The sequence below is a fragment of the Leopardus geoffroyi genome, chromosome A1, assembly GCF_018350155.1.
Source record: "Leopardus geoffroyi isolate Oge1 chromosome A1, O.geoffroyi_Oge1_pat1.0, whole genome shotgun sequence".
Classification (NCBI taxonomy): domain Eukaryota; kingdom Metazoa; phylum Chordata; class Mammalia; order Carnivora; family Felidae; genus Leopardus; species Leopardus geoffroyi.
Window position 1 is genome coordinate 142,935,938 of NC_059326.1, and position 18,290 is coordinate 142,954,227.

General features: G+C 40.1%; 1 protein-coding gene across 2 annotated transcripts in view; it reads right to left on the reverse strand.

The window, feature by feature from the left end:
- DMGDH (dimethylglycine dehydrogenase) overlaps positions 1–18,245 on the reverse strand; it is a 70,011-nt gene extending 51,766 nt beyond the window's left edge. The window contains exons 1-5 of one of the 2 annotated variants that reach the window (XM_045496516.1): positions 18,131–18,245; positions 16,954–17,128; positions 7,360–7,458; positions 5,722–5,886; positions 2,855–3,059 (exon numbers count right to left, since the gene is read on the reverse strand). In XM_045496516.1, coding sequence (XP_045352472.1) covers positions 2,855–3,059; positions 5,722–5,886; positions 7,360–7,458; positions 16,954–17,128; positions 18,131–18,225 — 739 coding nt within the window. In that variant the 5' untranslated portion in view covers positions 18,226–18,245. The remainder of the gene's footprint in view (positions 1–2,854; positions 3,060–5,721; positions 5,887–7,359; positions 7,459–16,953; positions 17,129–18,130) is intronic. The other variant, XM_045496525.1, reaches the window with a different exon arrangement.
- Between the last annotated feature and the right edge of the window lie 45 nt (positions 18,246–18,290).

Genomic DNA, 18,290 nt, shown 5'->3' on the forward strand with positions numbered 1-18,290 from the left:
TTTTTACTTTTAGTCTTTCCTTTTCATGAATATACTAAAGACTCAGCTGCCTTCTGTTACAACTTCACATAAAGAAACTTCTAGCAGGTTATGGTACAGTTGAGTGCCATAATGGTGGTGTTTATGTCTTTTATATTTCGGTCACATTTCCAAGTCTATATCCTGGTTGCTTTAATTAGATTTCAGAGCTAGCCTGAAGGCCTTGCCTGAATTTGTGAGACATCCTGGTCTCACTAAGTAACTCTGGGATACATCTGTCAGCCACGCATTCTCAAATCACGTTAACACAACGCTTTCTGCAGATGCTTTATTCATAAAACTGGTCTCTGTTAATTTCAGTTCTAGAAGCGAGCATACCCAAACCTTTGCCCTCAGTTACTGAGGCTTACCTTCTATACTGCAAATAAGGTGGGTTTTTTTTTTAAGCAGACTTACAAATAATTAAACACATACTTCTCCACACCTTCCATGGACTACAAATATGCAATCAGTTAGATTTTCTCCAGTAACTTTTACCCAGTGGAAGAGAAGAGATCGAGGAAGAAAAGATAAAAACAAAACAAAACAAAAAAAAAAAAAAACAAGATTATGGGCCAGAGATATGATCTTCATGAGATAAAGAATTGAACATTGAGACAGCACAGTACTTCACACAATTTTCAAGAAGGAGCTGCTTGGCTTACCAAAAACTGAGGATGCCAGAGGGAGTAGATGTGGCCGGGTAAAACACCTCCGGAAGAAAGAACAAAGAAGGGCATCCTGGAGAACAATCCAGGCTGGAGAAAATTAGGTCCCATGGAGCGGTAAATGCAGGGCCACACTGTCAACTTAATTCCAGGGATTTCTTTCCCAGGCCGGCACCAGAAAAGCTGTACTCCAGGACCTCCTGCCATAGCCCTCCCCCACCCAATCACAGAAGATTTCACAGTTGCATAGAAAACTTCACCTGGTAACCACTGCCCTGGGTTTAGGTCAGATGTCTTTGAGAATTATTCTATCTTTATCTTCAGTGATTCCTTATTCCTCACAGTTTATGGTTTAGAAAAAATTTATTACAGGAGTGCCTGGGTGGCTCAGTCTGTTAAGCATCTAACTTCGGCTCAGGTCATGATCTCGTGGTCTGTGAGTTCGAGCCCCACATCAGGCTCTGTGCTGACAGCTCAGAGCTTGGAGCCTGCTTCAGATTCTGTGTCTCCTTCTCTCTCTGCCCCTCCCCAGCTCGCATTCTCTCTCTCTCCCTCAAAAATAAATAAATAAACATTAAAAAAAATGAAAAATGTATTACAATGGCAGCGAATTATGTAAATAAAAGCTTACCATCTTAGGAAAACATCAAAAAAATGTTAAATTAAGTTCTTCTACATTATTTCTCAAAATATCAGTTGGGAGCGTGTGGCTGCCTGAAGTACTGTGTTGAGAGACATGGGAGAACACACCCAAGCCCATCTGAAATAAGTTCAGTGATCAATTAGTGATGTCTGGTATGGAGGTCAGAGTGTGTTTGTTTCATCTGTTTAGTTTGCTATCACTATAAAAACAGTTCAATGGATTTAGACAATAATTTTGTGAGACCATAAAGTTACAAGATTACAAGCAATCCTTGCTACATGCAGAAGAAAACATGAATGATTTCATTGCCTTAGATCTTCTCACAAAATTTAGATCAGTGGTGCCCAAGGATGGTGATGGGTTACCAGATAGGGATTGGGGTGGGGTGGGGTGAGAGGCAAAGCTCAAAAACAAAGCAATGTTTTGTTCCTTTGCTTTTACTGTGTAGGCAAGTCCTTTTACATTATTTTGAATTTCAAATAATATTAAAGAAAGCATAAGACTTTTATGCTTTTCAAATGGAGGGCATGGATTAGAAAAATTCAAAAATAGTAACTTAAACTCTTAAATATAATTTGATCTGATAAATAATAAAGATTGGTTTCATTTTGTAATTTAAGTAATGACTCCAAGAACAGACCACAAGAAAATCAGTTACTGGCTCTTGCTTACTTTGGGTTTTAAATTAACCACTATGAACTACAGGTAAATACAAATTATTAGTCCAGTTCAGACTGCATAAGCATTTTCCTTTGCACAAGAGCTTACTTTTGTATGTCTGATAATTGAAAATGACTTCACAGGTAAATGACCTGTTGGAAAGTGTATTAACTCAGGAATCAAAAGACTCAGGTCCAAAACCTGGCCCCAACATAACTCTGCTGCTTTGCCAAGTAACATGACATTTCTGGAACTTGGTCTCCACAGTGGAAAAATGGGTGGGTTGTGAGATTAACTCAAATATCCCTTTTGACTTCACTAATCTGAGTCTAAATTGTAACAGAACAATGTAAAAAATCAAGGTTATGAAATAGATTTAATAATGTTCTGAAAGGAAAAGAGTTCAACGTTTTTTGACTGAAGTCAATGAATCAGAAAAGGATGAGAGAGCACACAAATGATCAGATCTGCTCCCAAAAGTAAACTGAGAACAAAAGGATGCTCACGAATTTGAACACTAGACTTTGCTTATTAGAATAAAGAAAGAGTGAACATAGAAAAAGCAGCATCATTAGCAAAAGATGATCTGGAGCAGAAGAAAACAGAGAATGGAGAAGAACACCAACTTTCTATGGGTAACCAAGGACAGGGTGGCATCTCACACACCAAAAGCAAAGTGATGGAGGGAGGGCTTTGTAGCTTAGAAACAGACAAAATGTTCACCTTCGGAATGTTACAGTGTTCCCTAACAATGTACATAATGTAAAATATTAAATATTACTCTATGGCCAAATATCTTATTTCTTTGCCACTTGAAAAAAACCTACTAATTACACATATATTGAATTATATATATAATGCTTACCTGCAGCATTCACAATTCTATTCGCTCTCATAGATCCCTGTGGTGTTTCAACGTCCCATGTTCCATCTGACCTGGGTATCAGAGAAGTCACCGGGGCAGGATACTTTAAAAGGGCACCATATTTCCTAGCCCCAGCAGCTAGGGCCATAGTTAGAGAGTAAGGATCGATGTGACCATCTCCAGGATTATACAGTCCAGCTAAAATCTAAATCGATCATAAAAGAGTCAATATTTAAACAAATACATATCCATTATTCCGTGTAAAACTGGACTGTAAAAGTGTATCATGGCATCAGATTGATCAATCTGTACTTCTTTTCCCTTTATCAAATCTCAAACTAGGGCAGGATTCACACTGAATGTTAAGTAGACAGGCTACTTAATAGAGGTTTGCAATTGTCTCCAATATCCATTCTCGCCCCCAACCCTCATGGCAATGTAAACTGAATGTTTATGTAGACACATGGCCACTAAGAACAGTTTCCAACAGTTGGCAGTTATTAGTTCCAACTGGTAGCTAAAAGTATTACTAAGTTTTGGTCAATGAAATAAAAATGAAAGCATCATGTGGCAGCTTTCATGAATTATTTTTTTAAAAGCCACTGGCATATGCCCTTTGTCCTTTCTTCTTTGCCCTTCCTCAATCCCATTGTCTGGAATGCAGACATGACAGCTGGAGCTCTAGCTGCCATCTTGGAATAAGAACACAAGAGTCACACCCTAGGAATAACAGCAATGATCTAGAAGGTGACTGGGTTCCTGAAGTCTTTGTGGAAAATAGCCATCATTCAAATCCTGCACTGCCTTACTGAAAGAGAAATTATCTTCTATCTTATCTAAGCATTATCATTTTGGTTTCTAACATTTTCAGTTAATCTAATACTAACTGATCAGTTATTTATATTGAATTGTTTAATACTGTTAATAAATACACTTGTTAAATATATGTAAGTGTCAGGAAAATGTATACTTGATTTAGTCATTCAACAGCTTAATACCTGAATACCTATGCTATGCTAGGACTTCAGTCTGGGTACCATGTGGAAACAAAGAAGAATGACAGTCTGATGAACCAAGTTGATAGAAGGAACACTGTGCGGTATTATACTCAGGTTTCATCCATTCAACAGAAATCTACTGAGCACCAAACAAGGAGCTTTTGTCAAGTGTCTTCTCTGCATCTATTGAAATGATCGTGCATGTTTGTCCTTTATTCTATTAATGTAGCATATTACATTGATCGATTTTCAGATGTTAAATCAACCCTGCAACTGTGGCATAAATTCCACTTGGTCATGCTGCATCATCCTTTCTAAATGTTGCTGAATTCAGTTTGCTAGTATTTTCTTAAGGATTTTTGCACCGATATTCACAATATGTCTTTCTTTTCTTGTCATGTCTTTGTCTGGTTTTGGTATCAGGGTAATACTGGCCTCATGGAAGGAGTTGGGAAGTTTTCTCTTCTATTTTTGGAAACATTTGTGAAGGATTAGTACTAATTCTTCTTTAAATGTCTAGTGGAATTTACTAGTGAAGCCATCTGGGCCTAATCTTTTCTTTGTGGGTAGCTTTTGATTATACTAATCCAATCTCTTGTTATAGTTTTAGTGCAAGAGACTTGTTTTGATTTTAATGGAATTCATATTACTGTAGACTTCCAAATGTCATGTTGGTATTTTATAATGGATATGTCCTCATTGAAGTAATCCTGTATTTATTTGATTTGGCACCCTGCCCCAGACCCAGAGAATACTCTTCCCACGTATTTCCATTGTCCAATACCTTTGAGAAAACACTGTGATGGTGAGGTCTTCCAGCAAAGCACTCCGAGGGTGACATATAAACACATATAACATATTCTTACATGGGTGGAATTTCAATGCAGACGATGCAATGCGACATCACTCTGCCACCACACTGTCATCACACAAAACTATAGACAAGAGAGTGCCAGCAGCCTACAAAGACTCACGAGGGCAAACAGCCCCGCCACCCCCTCAGTGATACAAGGTGCTGCTACAGTTCAAAGATGTTACAGGCAGTCACTAGGGAGAAACTTTAAGCCTCTATGTTCCTCGACAGCCTCACCTGGTGGTATACTTGAGTAGTGAGTACAAGGGAGTCTGAGAGCCTGGCTTCAAGTCTCTGCTCCAGCTCTTTCTAGCTGGATGAGCTTGGTTCCATTATGTAAACTATCTACACTGTAGTTTCCTGTTTAGTAATAATAGATACTGTATAATATTATTGTGAATATTAATAAAATTATGCCTATGAAAAGCTTAGCATAGTAGTACCTGGTACATAAATCTGTGCCATAGTGTTATGTAATACAGTGTTAGCCATTCTTACTATTCGAATGGGAGTATTGACTAGCAAAACAAAAGCAAATGGTTAAAACCAGATAAATATCTGGTATGGAGCCTATTGGCAGTACAGTTATGAGCTAGAAGATATTTATAGAGCAACAAAGCATGGCACCTCTAAATTTGATTTTGTAAAAAGTTTCAATAAGACAACCTTTCTCTATATATATTTATCATACCAGGTCATTGTTTTCTCTGAAGTTCTCAACAGAAGCTTATGTATGGAAACCCCTAGGTCTGGGGGACATAGTAATAAAAAGGTATTGAAAATGTCTCGTTAGTTGTCCCAGGCAGAAAACCTTTTTTCATTACTTTTTTATTTAATTTGGCATATGTAATAGCCCACCATGTTACGTACCCAAATTCTAGCATTAACCATCTATCTGATTTCACCATTCAAGACGTGCGCACAAAGTTTTTCTACCTTTAATAAGCTTCTTAAAGCAACTTTTTCTACTCTTAATTCAAGTTAATGGATGGCGAAAACACCCTTAAGATAAATACCTTATTCATGTTGAGTAGCGGAAACATCTCTTGAATTTTTTCAGGCTCAATAATATACTGCTCTGTTGCATGCCAGCCAGTCCGAGTCATCTGATATTTAAATTCATCTACCCTTTCAGGAGTGGTAGCGATTCTGATACTCCCTGGCTGATGGAACCCCACCACCTGTGACAATAATGCCAAGACAAACACATACATAAATCATTATTTGGCATTCAAACATGGTTCTCCTTCAGCACGATGAAAATGCAAGTGTGTAAGAAAAGAGATGGTCTATGCTGTGCAAGAGATAACTGTATCAAATAGTTGCCTCTTACAAAAAGACGCTCATTCAGCAACTATTTACTAATTGTCTCCTCTGTGTCAGATACCATGCTAAGCCGCAGAGATGCGGTTACAAACAAGAAGCAAAGGCCCTGCCTGCATGGAGTTTATGGTCTACAGGGGAAGGCAGACAGCTGAAAGCACAATTACAATAACACGGGATAGGGTTCATGTACAGAGTAAAAGAAAACTGTGTGACAAAGAGAAAGACAAAGGATTTGAGGAAGGAATGTAAACAATCAGAATGTTGCAGTGATGAGATTTCATGTGAAGTGAAAACAACGTTCATGCGACAGTTCTTGATGTCCTTCAGTTGGCCAAGGACTCGCCTAGGCCCTAGGTTACAGAAATAAAAGATCTTCTCCTTGCCCTCAAGTTTCTCATAGTCCCGAGGGAAGATCAACCAGTAAAGCAAATGCCACAACAGGGAGGGGCGGGGGGCAGGGGGGAGAGGTTCATGTTAAAGGAACGTTATAAGAATATACATATGTTGTTAGAACCAAGAGAAGTGCCCTTAGCTGTCCTGACTAGTGGGTGGGGGAAGTCAAAGACAGCTTCTCAAAGGGGGTGACCTCAGGGAAGGGTAAAGGGTGAGTGTTGAGATGGGGCCAGAGAAAATGTTGTTTCAGGCAGAGAGCCCAGCACATTCCAGAGCTATATGTAATTAAGATTAACTGAAGCGTATGAGCATAGCAAAGAGTGGCAAGGGAAAACGTTGGAAAGGCAAGCAGGGTTCACTTGATGAAGACTCTCCCCCTCTGGCCTTTGGCTGTGGGCCCTCTGATAGTTTTAGGCAAGGAAAACTAGCATGAAAAATTTAAGTAAACTTCCATCTTAGTCTATGGGTAGTGTTTGCCTGTGACTTTATTTTGAGAATACTAATGTAAGCATGAGAAGAGATAAAAATAAAAGTGAGGGGCTTTTAGTGAAGTACTTTTCAAAGCTGTGTGACAATCTTCAGGCACGGCCATCAGATCCTTTGTAATCCAGTTGCTGAAATACTCTGATTTCTGAGTTTCTAGATATAGTAACTGATGAAAGATATTTTTGAAAGCTGCTTTTTATCCTTTCCTTATTTAAAAAATCAAGAAGAGTGGTGAATTGCATGGGAAATGTACTTCAAGAAATTAAACCAAAAACAGAGCAAACTCGAGGGGTTCTTACCTTACACATTCATTAGATTTCTCTACCACATTAAACATTTCACATGCCATTAATGTCACTACACACATGATAATATGTCCAAATTCTTCAGAAATCTTACACATTTCTGAGAAATCGACCTAAAAGAAATTTCAAGTTAAATACATTTACCTGTCCAGTTTCTTCTTCCAATTTCTCATAAAGTTTGATGCTAGCATAATGTATCTTCTTCAAGTTTATTCCAGGATGAAAGTAAGTTGTTAAACCTGCCTTAAAACGAGAAGGAGAGAAAATACTTAAAAAAAAACTGTCATTCTCTAATTTTTTTACTTGGGTATAGTTGACACACAGTGTTACATTAGTTTCAGGTGTACATCGAGATTCCACAACTCTATACATTCTGCTCTGCTCATCACAAGTGTAGCCACCATCTGTCACGATGTAACACTATTACAGTACCATTTACTATATTCCTCACACTGTACCTTTTATCCCCACGTCTTATTCCATAATCTGGAACCTTGTATCTCTCACTCCCTTTCACCCTTTCACCCCTCTTGCCCTCCCCCTACTCCCACCCTCTCTGGCAACCATCAGTTTGTGCATTTGTGGATCTGTTTCTGCTTTTTGTTTTTTTACTCATTTGTTTTCTTTTTTAAATTCCACACATAAGTGAAACCACATGGTATTTGTCTCTCTCCATTTGACTTATTTCACTTAGTATAATACCCTCTAGGTCGATCCATGTTGTCACAAATGGCAAGATCTCATCCTTTTTTATGGCTGCTTAATATTCCACTGTATGCATATGTGTGTATATATATATACATCACCCTTCTGTATCTTGGCTATTGCAAATTATGCTGCAATAAATATAAGAGTGCATATATCTTTTCAAATCAGTGTTTTTGTTTTCTTGGGGTAAATACCTAGTAGTGGAATTACTGGATCATATGATATGTCCATTTTTAATTTTTTGAGGAACCTCCATACTGTTTTCTACAGTGGCTATACAAATTTACATTCCCACCAATAGTGCACAAGGGCTCGTTTTTGTCCATATCCTTGCCAACAACATTCTTTAAGTTTTAGTACTTTATCTGTTAAGCAGTAATTTATTGCTGGCAAGAAACTGAGAAGCACGAGCCAGCTCTTTGACATGAGAACACATCAGCTCCAGTTTGAGCACACCGGGGCATAAAACTCATGGCAGAGTTGTAAGAACCAATCTGAACCATATAAGCAATGTGAGAGTCAGCCAATGAACATATATTTTAAGTCCCTAAAACTTACTAAGGAAAGAGTGTTTGCAGATTCAGAAATGGAATGATTTAGAGGAGAGGCTTAGTAATACATGCTGTTAACAAGAATATGGGGAGGGGGATATATAACATGGACCCAAACCAGCAAATCACGTGTGTTCCCATGAGGAGAAGGAACATGCACTGGCAAAGTTTTCCTTGACCCAATCCCCGCCATTCCCTTAAATGGAACAGCCCTCCTGTTCCCTTTCCCGAAATTTCCAAAATTCAAGAAAATTGGAAAAGAAAATTCAAAAGAATTGGAAAATTCCTGAGAATTAGAGCCTGGATAATTGGTGAACAGACTTTTGTTGAAGCTTAACCTGTGTGATAAACATTGATTATACCCCACAAATATTTGCTGAAAAAATCCTTATGAATTACAGTCACAAAAAATATCTAAATAGTAGCGTGCCAAACCCCTTTTATTAATTCTGGCAAATGCAATGTAGTATCCAAAAAAAGAATTCTGAGCAATTATATGAAGCAGGTTCTCTCAATTAAGTATCTGGGGCCCCATTTTGCAGCTAATTTATCCTGGAAAGCTCATCAGAACACAGTCTGTTCAAAATAAAAACTGTTTAGGAAGGATTTATAAGGTTTTTCTATGATAGTGGTAGGTTATTTGGTTCTCCTGAACTCAAAAGCACCCCATTGATAGTTCATTAACCGTCTTTTATGGGCCAGAACCCTGGGGCTTCTATTAAATACTTGTTCATACATCTGAACATATGCACAGCTTTTTGTTTGTTTGTTTGTTTTTGTTTTCTTGAGAAAGATCCTGGCTGAGCGTCAAGGTGCTCTCACAGTCAAGTGCCATTCTAACGGAAGTGCAAGTCAGGCTCTTTCACTCTCAAATATTCTAGTCTCCTTTACATGCTCAGCTATCTCATTTGAATACAAGACTTTCCAGATCATTAATGGAGAATCCCTAACCTTCGGGTGTCTGCTAGATATGTCTTCCGTATATCTCCTGTCAGTTGAAAACAATGATATTCATAAGCAGTGGTGTAGGGTTCCATTCACCACATACTCAAGATCCTCTGAGCTTAACCTGGGGTAAACCAGACCACGAAAAAATTGTATATCTACACTACATCAGTCCTCTTCTTCCCCACCCCAGAAGGCTATCTTCATAGAATTATAAATTAATAATCTTGCATTGGAAAGAGTCACATGGGTTAATTTTTGCAAAATTGTTATTCAAGACATTTAGCCCAATGAACTTTATTTAGGGAACAAATTCTTCTAGAATTCCTAATTAAGGAAAAGTTAGTCACTCTTACTAAAATGGTATACTTATTTCTACCGAACAATTCCTACTCCCTTCACTTCCTTGCTGCTAAGACAGTCAGAAGTAAGTGCTGGGCTTAATTTGTTTCTCAGGTATAAAAATTATACTTATTTTTTTAAAGATTTATTTTTTAAAGTAATCTCTACACCCAACGTGGGGCTCGAACTCATAACCCTGAGATCAAGGATCGCATGCTCCACTGACTGAGCCAGCTAGGAGTCCCTTTACTAATGTTTTTGTACCCTGTATTTTTTATCAGCTAGCTTTTCTCTTTTAATCTGTGTTTAAAATCTGGGGTCACAGCAATTGCATTACTAGGAACTTATCCAAAGGATACAAAAATGCTGATCTGAAGGGGCACATGCACCCCAATGTTTATAGTAGTGCTACCAACAAAAGCCAAATTATGGAAAGAGCCCAAATGTCCATCAATTGATGAATGGATTAAGATGATGTGGTATATACATATACAATGCAATACTACTCAGCAATGAAAAAGAATGAAATCTTGCCATTTGCAACAATGTGAATGGAACTGGAGGGTATTACGCTAAGTGAAACAAATCAGTCAGAGAAAGACAGATATCATGATTTCACTCATATGTAGAATTTGGGAAACTTAACAGATGATCATAGGGGAAGGGAAGGAAAAATACGATGAAAACAGAGAGGGAGGCAAACCATAAGAGACTCTTAAATACAGAGAACAAACTGAGGGTTGATGGGGGTGCGAGGGTGTGAGGTGGGGTAAATGGGTGATGGGCATTAAGGAGGGTACTTGTTGGGATGAGCACTGGGTGATATATGTAAGTGGTGAATCGCTGGGTTCTTCTCCTGAAGCCAAGACTACACCATACATTAACTAACTTGAGAATAAAAAACTTTTTCAATAAAACTCCAAAACTAATTAATTAATTAGTAATAAAATCTGGGGTCAAATATATCTGTGCTTTTTATTGTATGATTTTTTTTTTCTTAGAGACAGAGAACGAGCATTCGAGTTGGAGGGGGAGAGAATTTCAAGCCCAAAACAGGGTCTGACATGGGACTTGATCCCACAACCCTGGGATCATGACATGAGCTGAAACCAAGAGTTGGATGCTCAACTAATTGAGCCACCCAGGTGCCCTAATGTAAGATATCTGAATGTAGTATCATACGTGGTATTTATTGTTAATTTATGCGCCAATCCTATGACATGGAATGTAAGAAGGGTACAATGTGTTTGTGTTCTCGGCTTCAGCAAGGAAATATTAAATGGGAATTTTGTTTGTTTTTTTTTTTTTAATTTTTCAACGTTTATTTATTTTTGGGACAGAGAGAGACAGAGCATGAACGGGGGAGGGGCAGAGAGAGGGAGACACAGAATCGGAAACAGGCTCCAGGCTCCAAGCCATCAGCCCAGAGCCCGACGCGGGGCTCGAACTCACGGACCGCGAGATCGTGACCTGGCTGAAGTCGGACGCTTAACCGACTGCGCCACCCAGGCGCCCCTTAAATGGGAATTTTGAAGAAGAAAACATTGTTCTTATCCTTCAAGATGTTATGGCCTGACTGAAGTCTTGAAACTTTCATGTACCAAACAATAAAATCAAGAGCACATGATTAAGTGCCAGAGCATTTAGAGAAAGACCTAAGAACTGAGAGAAGAGAAGGTGCTAGAATAGCCACAAGTCTATAAGGAGGACAGGAAGGGGCCTACCTTTTATTTGAGGAAAGAAAATGATTATTGTTGGAAGAGAAAATAAAAGAAGAAAGATGAAACAGAGACATGAATAATCATTAGGAACTATAACTCTTTGAATAAAATAAGAATTATGAATCCTTGTTGATTAAATAAATGCATATGCAAATAAATAGGGAGAAGAAAAATCTCTTCCTTATAGTAGGCTAACAGTGAATGAATATGAAAGGAAACATGGCATTAGAAAACCATCAACTGTCACTAAAGCCAATGATGCTCTATGTATTTAATAATCCTTTCTGCTCTTTCGTGAACCTCTACAACCTCAAAAAGCCCAGTGACTGACCTCAAGCCATCTCCATGCACTCACGTAAAATAAAAAAATGTTTAAGCAGGGGCATCTGCGTGGCTCAGTCGGTTAAGCATCCAGCTTTGGCTCAGGTCACGATCTCCCGGTTCATGAGTTCCAGCCCCACGTTGGGCTCTGTTCTGACAGCTCAGAGCTTGGAGCCTGCTTCGAATTCTGTGTCTCCCTCTCTCTCTGTCCCTCCCCTGCTCGCACTCTCTCCCTCTCAAAAATAAATAACCATTAAAAAAAAATTTTTTTTAAGTTTAAGCATACCCACTAAAATACGTGTATATCTTTGTTCTCACGTGACATATAAATATGTATTACTATATTAACAGAGATCATAAAACATACAAAGACAACTTGAAATGAATTAAATATTGTAAATAATTTTTATTTTATTTATTGTGTAGAAAAGCTTTCAAATTTTAAAAATTCGCTTATTTAAGAAAGGTTTTGAGTTTTTAAAATTTATTATATGGAAAAGCTTTTGAGTAGTCAACTTACTTATTAATATTTTAGTAAATCTAGGTGACTAACATGCTTTGTTACTAAAATATATACAGGATGAACGTTGGTAAAACAGCAACTTGAATGCCTAATCCTAGGTTTGTTTTATTTTGAGACTGGTATGAATGGCTCTGATGGCTGAAGACGCTACTTGTCAATGATGCAAAGGTCTACTTTGTAGAGTCTCCTGGGAAAAGGAGACTCTCTGGGCTGTACTCTGTGCATCCTGACACCACTTCCTCCACCCCAATCACCACTCACACAAAGGTTTCTTTTGAAACTTGACTATTAACATTTCATGTTCTCTTGTCTATCAGTTGTTATAAGCAAATTGGAAGGTATTGGGTTTTTTTGTTTGTTTTGTTTTGTTTTGTTTTGTTTTGTTTTGTTTTGTTGAGAAAGAGAGAGAGCACACAAGCAGGGGAGAGAGGCAGAGGAAGAGAGAGAGAATCTCATGCAGGTTCCACGCTCAGCACGTGCCCTCAATCCCACAGCCCTGGGATCATACTGAGCAGAAACCAGGAACCGCTCAACAGACTGAGCCACCCAGGTGCTCCACGTTTTTATATTTTAAATAAATGGGTACAAACCCCACTTAAACTCACCATTTGGGAAAATTTTAGGTACCTTAAAAAATTTATCTCTTGTATATATGAGAGTTTTTCTACATGATGCATATCACTTTGACCAGAAAATCTATTGATGATACCAACATTTCCAAATATTCCTTTTCAAAATGTACCCTTTCCAACAGGACTATTTTGCAAAAAGCAGTCATTTCTCACCTATACTATCAGCTTTACTTTTAAAGCATAGATTGCATTTATTTTCTTGTATGTGTCTGCTATGTGGTATTTTTTATATGTATCTCCTAATGACTGGTAGCCATCTGAATCACTATAAAGGTCACCAAATTTAACACTGGCCTTTTTGTAAAAGAAAAACTTTGTCTCACTAACCCTTTTAATTACTGCATGAGATAAACAACAAACCTCCATGAAGCACAACACCTCCCAGTTCATTCCCTCTTCCTTTCATCACGAATTCTATTATTTAAAGCCCTGTCTCTATAAAATGCATCGCAACGATGATGTCCTATAGCACGTGATCTGCAGTATGTCAAGGTAGACGAAAGACAAAAGAAAGTACGAGGCTGCCTCTGTTGTGGTGTGCCAACCTTTCTTTTAGTCAGCCTTGAAATCATACCCAGTATGTCACCTGCATCAAAGGTAAAGGCTATTTATAAAGACGAGTAAAGCTTCATCCTTTTCTTACATTTGTAGATAAAAATAAAGTTCTAATATTGTCTTCCCACACCCCAAAAAGATCATCCTGAGTCTTTAGATCTTCAGTCCTCAGTTCTCCAAAACATTCATGTTGGCACCATCCCCAAGGGCTGCCTCTCCTGGGGACCCCATGCTCCAAAGCTGCCTCTCACTCCATCTTCTCCCCTTTCTGTCCATCCTACATGAAATGCTCTACATTGGTAGTAGTGTTACCTGCTGACAAAGCAGTGTTGTTAAAATATGGCAAAACCTCAGGGTTTTTAGATTTGTGACCCCATTTTTATTTTATTTTATTTTTAATGTTTATTTATTTTTAAGAGAGAGAGAGAGAGAGAGAGAGAGCATGAGAGGGGGAGGGGCAGAGAGAGAGGGAGACAGAGCACGAGCGGGGGAGGGGCAGAGAGAGAGGGAGACAGAGCATGAGCGGGGGAGGGGCAGAGAGAGAGGGAGACACAGAATCTGAAGCAGGCTCCAGGCTCTGAGCTGTCAGCACAGAGCCCTATGCAGGGTTCGAACTCATGAGCTGTGAGATCCTGACTTGAACGGAAGTGGGGCACTCAACCAACTGAGCCACCCAGGTGCCCCTATTTTATTTTAAAGTGTTTATTTATCTTGAGAGAGAGAGGGAAAGAGAGAGAGCATGAGCATAAGAGAGGGAGGGACAGAGAGAGAGGGAGAAAGAATACCAAGCAGGCTCTGCACTGTCAGCACAGAGCCCAACTTGGGGCTCGATCCCACGAACTGTGAGATCATGACCCGACACTAAATCAAGAGTCGGACGCGTAACCCACTGACCCACCCAGGCGCCCCAGTGTGACTCCATTTTTAATATTCACTTTGCAAGCTGTGCCTTCCTCACTAAGCACTTGATTCCTGCACTTTGCAGATATAAACCTTAAGTACATGTTATACTTCAGTGAGGCTGCCTTGATTTTTGTAGTCTGCTCCTTTAGCTGGCTCCCCAAACTTCTACATTCTCATATCTGCTCCAAATATTTCTATGTTAAAAATTCCCAATATGTAGAATTTCTTCATGTTGTTCCTCAGAGGTAGGCCTCCCTGACTTGCAAAAGGTCCTGGGACCGACTTCCCAGGGCAACCCTCTTTCCTTTTCCTTTATTCCCAGTGGGCCAAATAACCTGGCTTCCGATGCCCAAGTCCATCTTGAGCTCGCACTGCATGAATCTCATTTTGTAAACCATAGCGTAAACCTTGTGCACAAAGTAGGAGAATGCCTTTTCCACTCACTCTGATATCTCTCTGGTTAAAGAAGATATATTTGGCACAGTTAACATTTAACCAGAAGCTATCATCTTAAAAACTTTGTCCACTTTTCTCCAAAAAACTTAGGTTAAGAGTATGTTGCTTTTTTTTTTTTTTCGTTCATGAAATGTCTAAGAAGTAATAATGCAGGGAATCCAGTAATCTATTCTAAAATGTAGGTCACATCAAATCAATGAAATCTAAATGAGCAAATAAGTAATTAAAATATTAAGGTGTATGCCCTGTTTAACAACCCAGAAGTATTAAAAGGGTATAAGCCTCCCTCTCAGGATATCTCCACTTGCCTAAATTTCCCTCTGCCTACATGCTCTTTGCTGGACAGCCTCACCAGCACCTCATTCCCCTCTTGCTGGTCTCTGCTGAGATGTCACCTCCTCAAGGTAGCCTCCTGACTCCTGCACCCCGTCATTCTTCACCCCTCTACTCCAGTTTACTCTTCTTCAAGGCACCGATTACTCTCAGGCATTGTTTGTTTTCTGTTTAGCACACCAGAATGTGGCTCCATGAGGGCAGGGACTTAGCTTTATTCACTGCTGTGTCCCCACCTCTCAGACCAGGGCTGGCCTGACACAATATAGGCTCTCAGTAAGTATTTGTTGAAAGGCTGAGTGACTGTCCACGAAGGAGAAGTGCCAGGAGAACTACAGGAGAAATTCAGGCTTCCTTTTGCGTGATAATGTGAAGCCTGAATAGAAAGTCTAGTTCGGGGAGGGGAGAAGGGCCTGGAGTTCTGGTGGCTTCCCAGACCCCTCTCTCCAGGTAGGAGGAAGTGAGTTGAGGGACAGGGTGAAACAAGAGACAGTATGCCTGTAAAGGCTCTGAAATTACATTCAGGGAGGACCAGGTGCCTGGACCTCCCTCTCAGACCCAGAAATGAGGGGACTGGAGGGAAAGGAGACAGGGAAGAGGAACTGGGCTTGGTGTGACTTTTCTAGGAGCTTCCATCCAACCATAAGTGTAGTCTGACTCTGAGACCACCAGGACCCAGTGGCCAGGGGGGCTTAAGTCTGGGCTGCGGTGTCCCCTGATCTCCACAGGACACAGGCAGCCCTTTCAGTGCTTAACACCCCCCAAACCTTAAGCAGGCTCTAGATTCTAAAGTCCCTGGAAAGCAGGGTTTCCTCCTGACTTAGCAGAGGAAAACTCACAACACAAAGGGACGGTGAGCAGGGGCTAACACTGCCCAATTCTTTCTCCAAAAGAAATTTGTACCGACAGTCACAAAAACTTCCTCTCTCTTCCTTAACTGACTTCAGAAATCATTGATATGGCATAATGCTATGAGAGCAGTGTCAGTCACTTCATTCACCTGAGTAACTTTCCATTTAAGCCCAATTATTGTGTAGTGCTGGAATAATTATTTGTATTATTAAGTCTGCCCAACAGAAGAGGCTGTGTGTTAATTTACTACAACACAAAAGCAACATCACATGTTCTCAGCCCTCACAGTTCTCAGCCTCATGACACCAAGCTGTTGTCTCACAGTGCTGCATTAAAATCATAAATGAAACTAAAAAGACCACAAAACCCAGGTGAGGGGAATTTAGTGCAGGTCTCTGGCTATATGTGCAATCATCCAGCTACATCCTTCCAGACAAAAGCCAACATTTGCTAAACATTTACCATGTGTTTAATACCTTTACACATATTAACTCAATCTTCATCACAACCCTGTCAGCGAGGTACTGTTAATATTTCCTTTCTGCACATCAGGAAATGGAAACTGACCAAAAGTCATATGGGTAGAAAATGGCAGAGCCAGGAGTGAATCCAGAAGCTATATGCTCAAGATAAAAATATTATATATTTTGATCACTAAACTGCAATTGCACTTTCCAACACTATTGAAGGGACGCTCACTCTAAAGAGCTCAAAGTGGGGAGTTGTGATGGGAAGAAAGTTGATTGCACTGGTTCACACACTTCAGGGCAGGTGACGGTTTGGAGGGGCTTTTCTTTCTTTCTTTCTTTTTTTTTTTTTTTTGAAATTTATTGTCAAATTGGTTTCCATACAACAACCAGTGCTCATGCCAAAAGGTGTGGAGGGGCTTTTCTTACTGCATGCCAGGTAGATCCAGCAGTGAGCTCTGATTTTTCCAGGAGGACCACATCCTTCATCCCTGCTTTGGCCAGGTGATAAGCCAGACTCACACCAATGCAGCCACCTCCAATTATCACAGTTTCTGCTCTGTCTTTCCATCTTGTTTCCGCAGACAAAGGTGGGTTTTCCTCTCTGGAAGACAATTTTTGTAAATGGTAGTTTTATTAGGCTATGGCAGCTATAGTTTTTCTGACTTGTTTCCTGTTTCTTCTCCTTTTTTCTCTAGTATCTTAACAGTGCCCGTGAGGGTTGCATAGCGCTGATTTAGACATTGGGGCATCTAAACGCTGATTGAAGCAACCTGGTTAAGGGAGGAAAGAGGAGGACTTTGAAACCCGTTCCATATAATTCTGGTTCATTGTAGATAACAAATATAGGTAAAGAATTGAACATGACTTCTATTTTTTTTTCCCAAAAGAGTTAAAGAGTAGTTTCTTTTTTTTTTTTTTTTTTTTTTTCAGTCTACTTGGAGAACACACATAATCATTCTATTCCATGAAAAACCATTATTATGAACTTCAGCTCCTTTAAGTCTCGGATCATCTCCTCCATCCAATGCTTTCCAGGCTGCGGAGAGCCAGACGGAGTAAAATGTTCTTCTTCGTTTAGCTTCCTCACCACGTACAGCCTCCTCTAATTTTATAGTTACTGCTCAGTGGTCTCATATATTTATTTGCGTGACTTTCTACCTAGCAGGATCGAGGGTCTCTCCAGGACACGTTGTAAAAAGCAAGGTGTAAGTAAGGCAAAGAGGAATATATATCTCTATATACCATAGATAGATATACACCATATATGTGTGTGTGTGTGTGTGTGTGTGTGTGTGTGTGTGTATGGTGTATATCTTCCTATGTTTGCTTACACATAGACAATCTCTGGAAAAATACAGAATACACTGTTAACAAGTTGACTGGGAGATGGGGGTAGGAGTAACTTCGCACTGGGAACCCTTTGATACTGTTTCACTTGGTCCACCAGCGCGTGTAAAAGAAAACACGTACATCTAGAAGAAATCCGAACGCCCATTTCTCAGAGGCCCAGGCTCCCCCGACCCGGCAGACTGCCTCAGGCCCTGGCTCCCACCCAGGCAGCAGCCCATCCGCGGGCCTCGGCGCCGGCCGGGCCCCCACTCACCCTTGGCAGCCGCAGGCTGAGCGCGGGCGGCCGGGGGAGCCCTGCAGCCGGAGACTCGACAGCAGGAGGCCCCGCTGCGCGCCCGGGCGGAGCATGGCGAGGCCGAGGAGGCCGAGGGCGCGGGCGCGGGAGCCTGCTCCGAGGCCACCGGACACCCTGG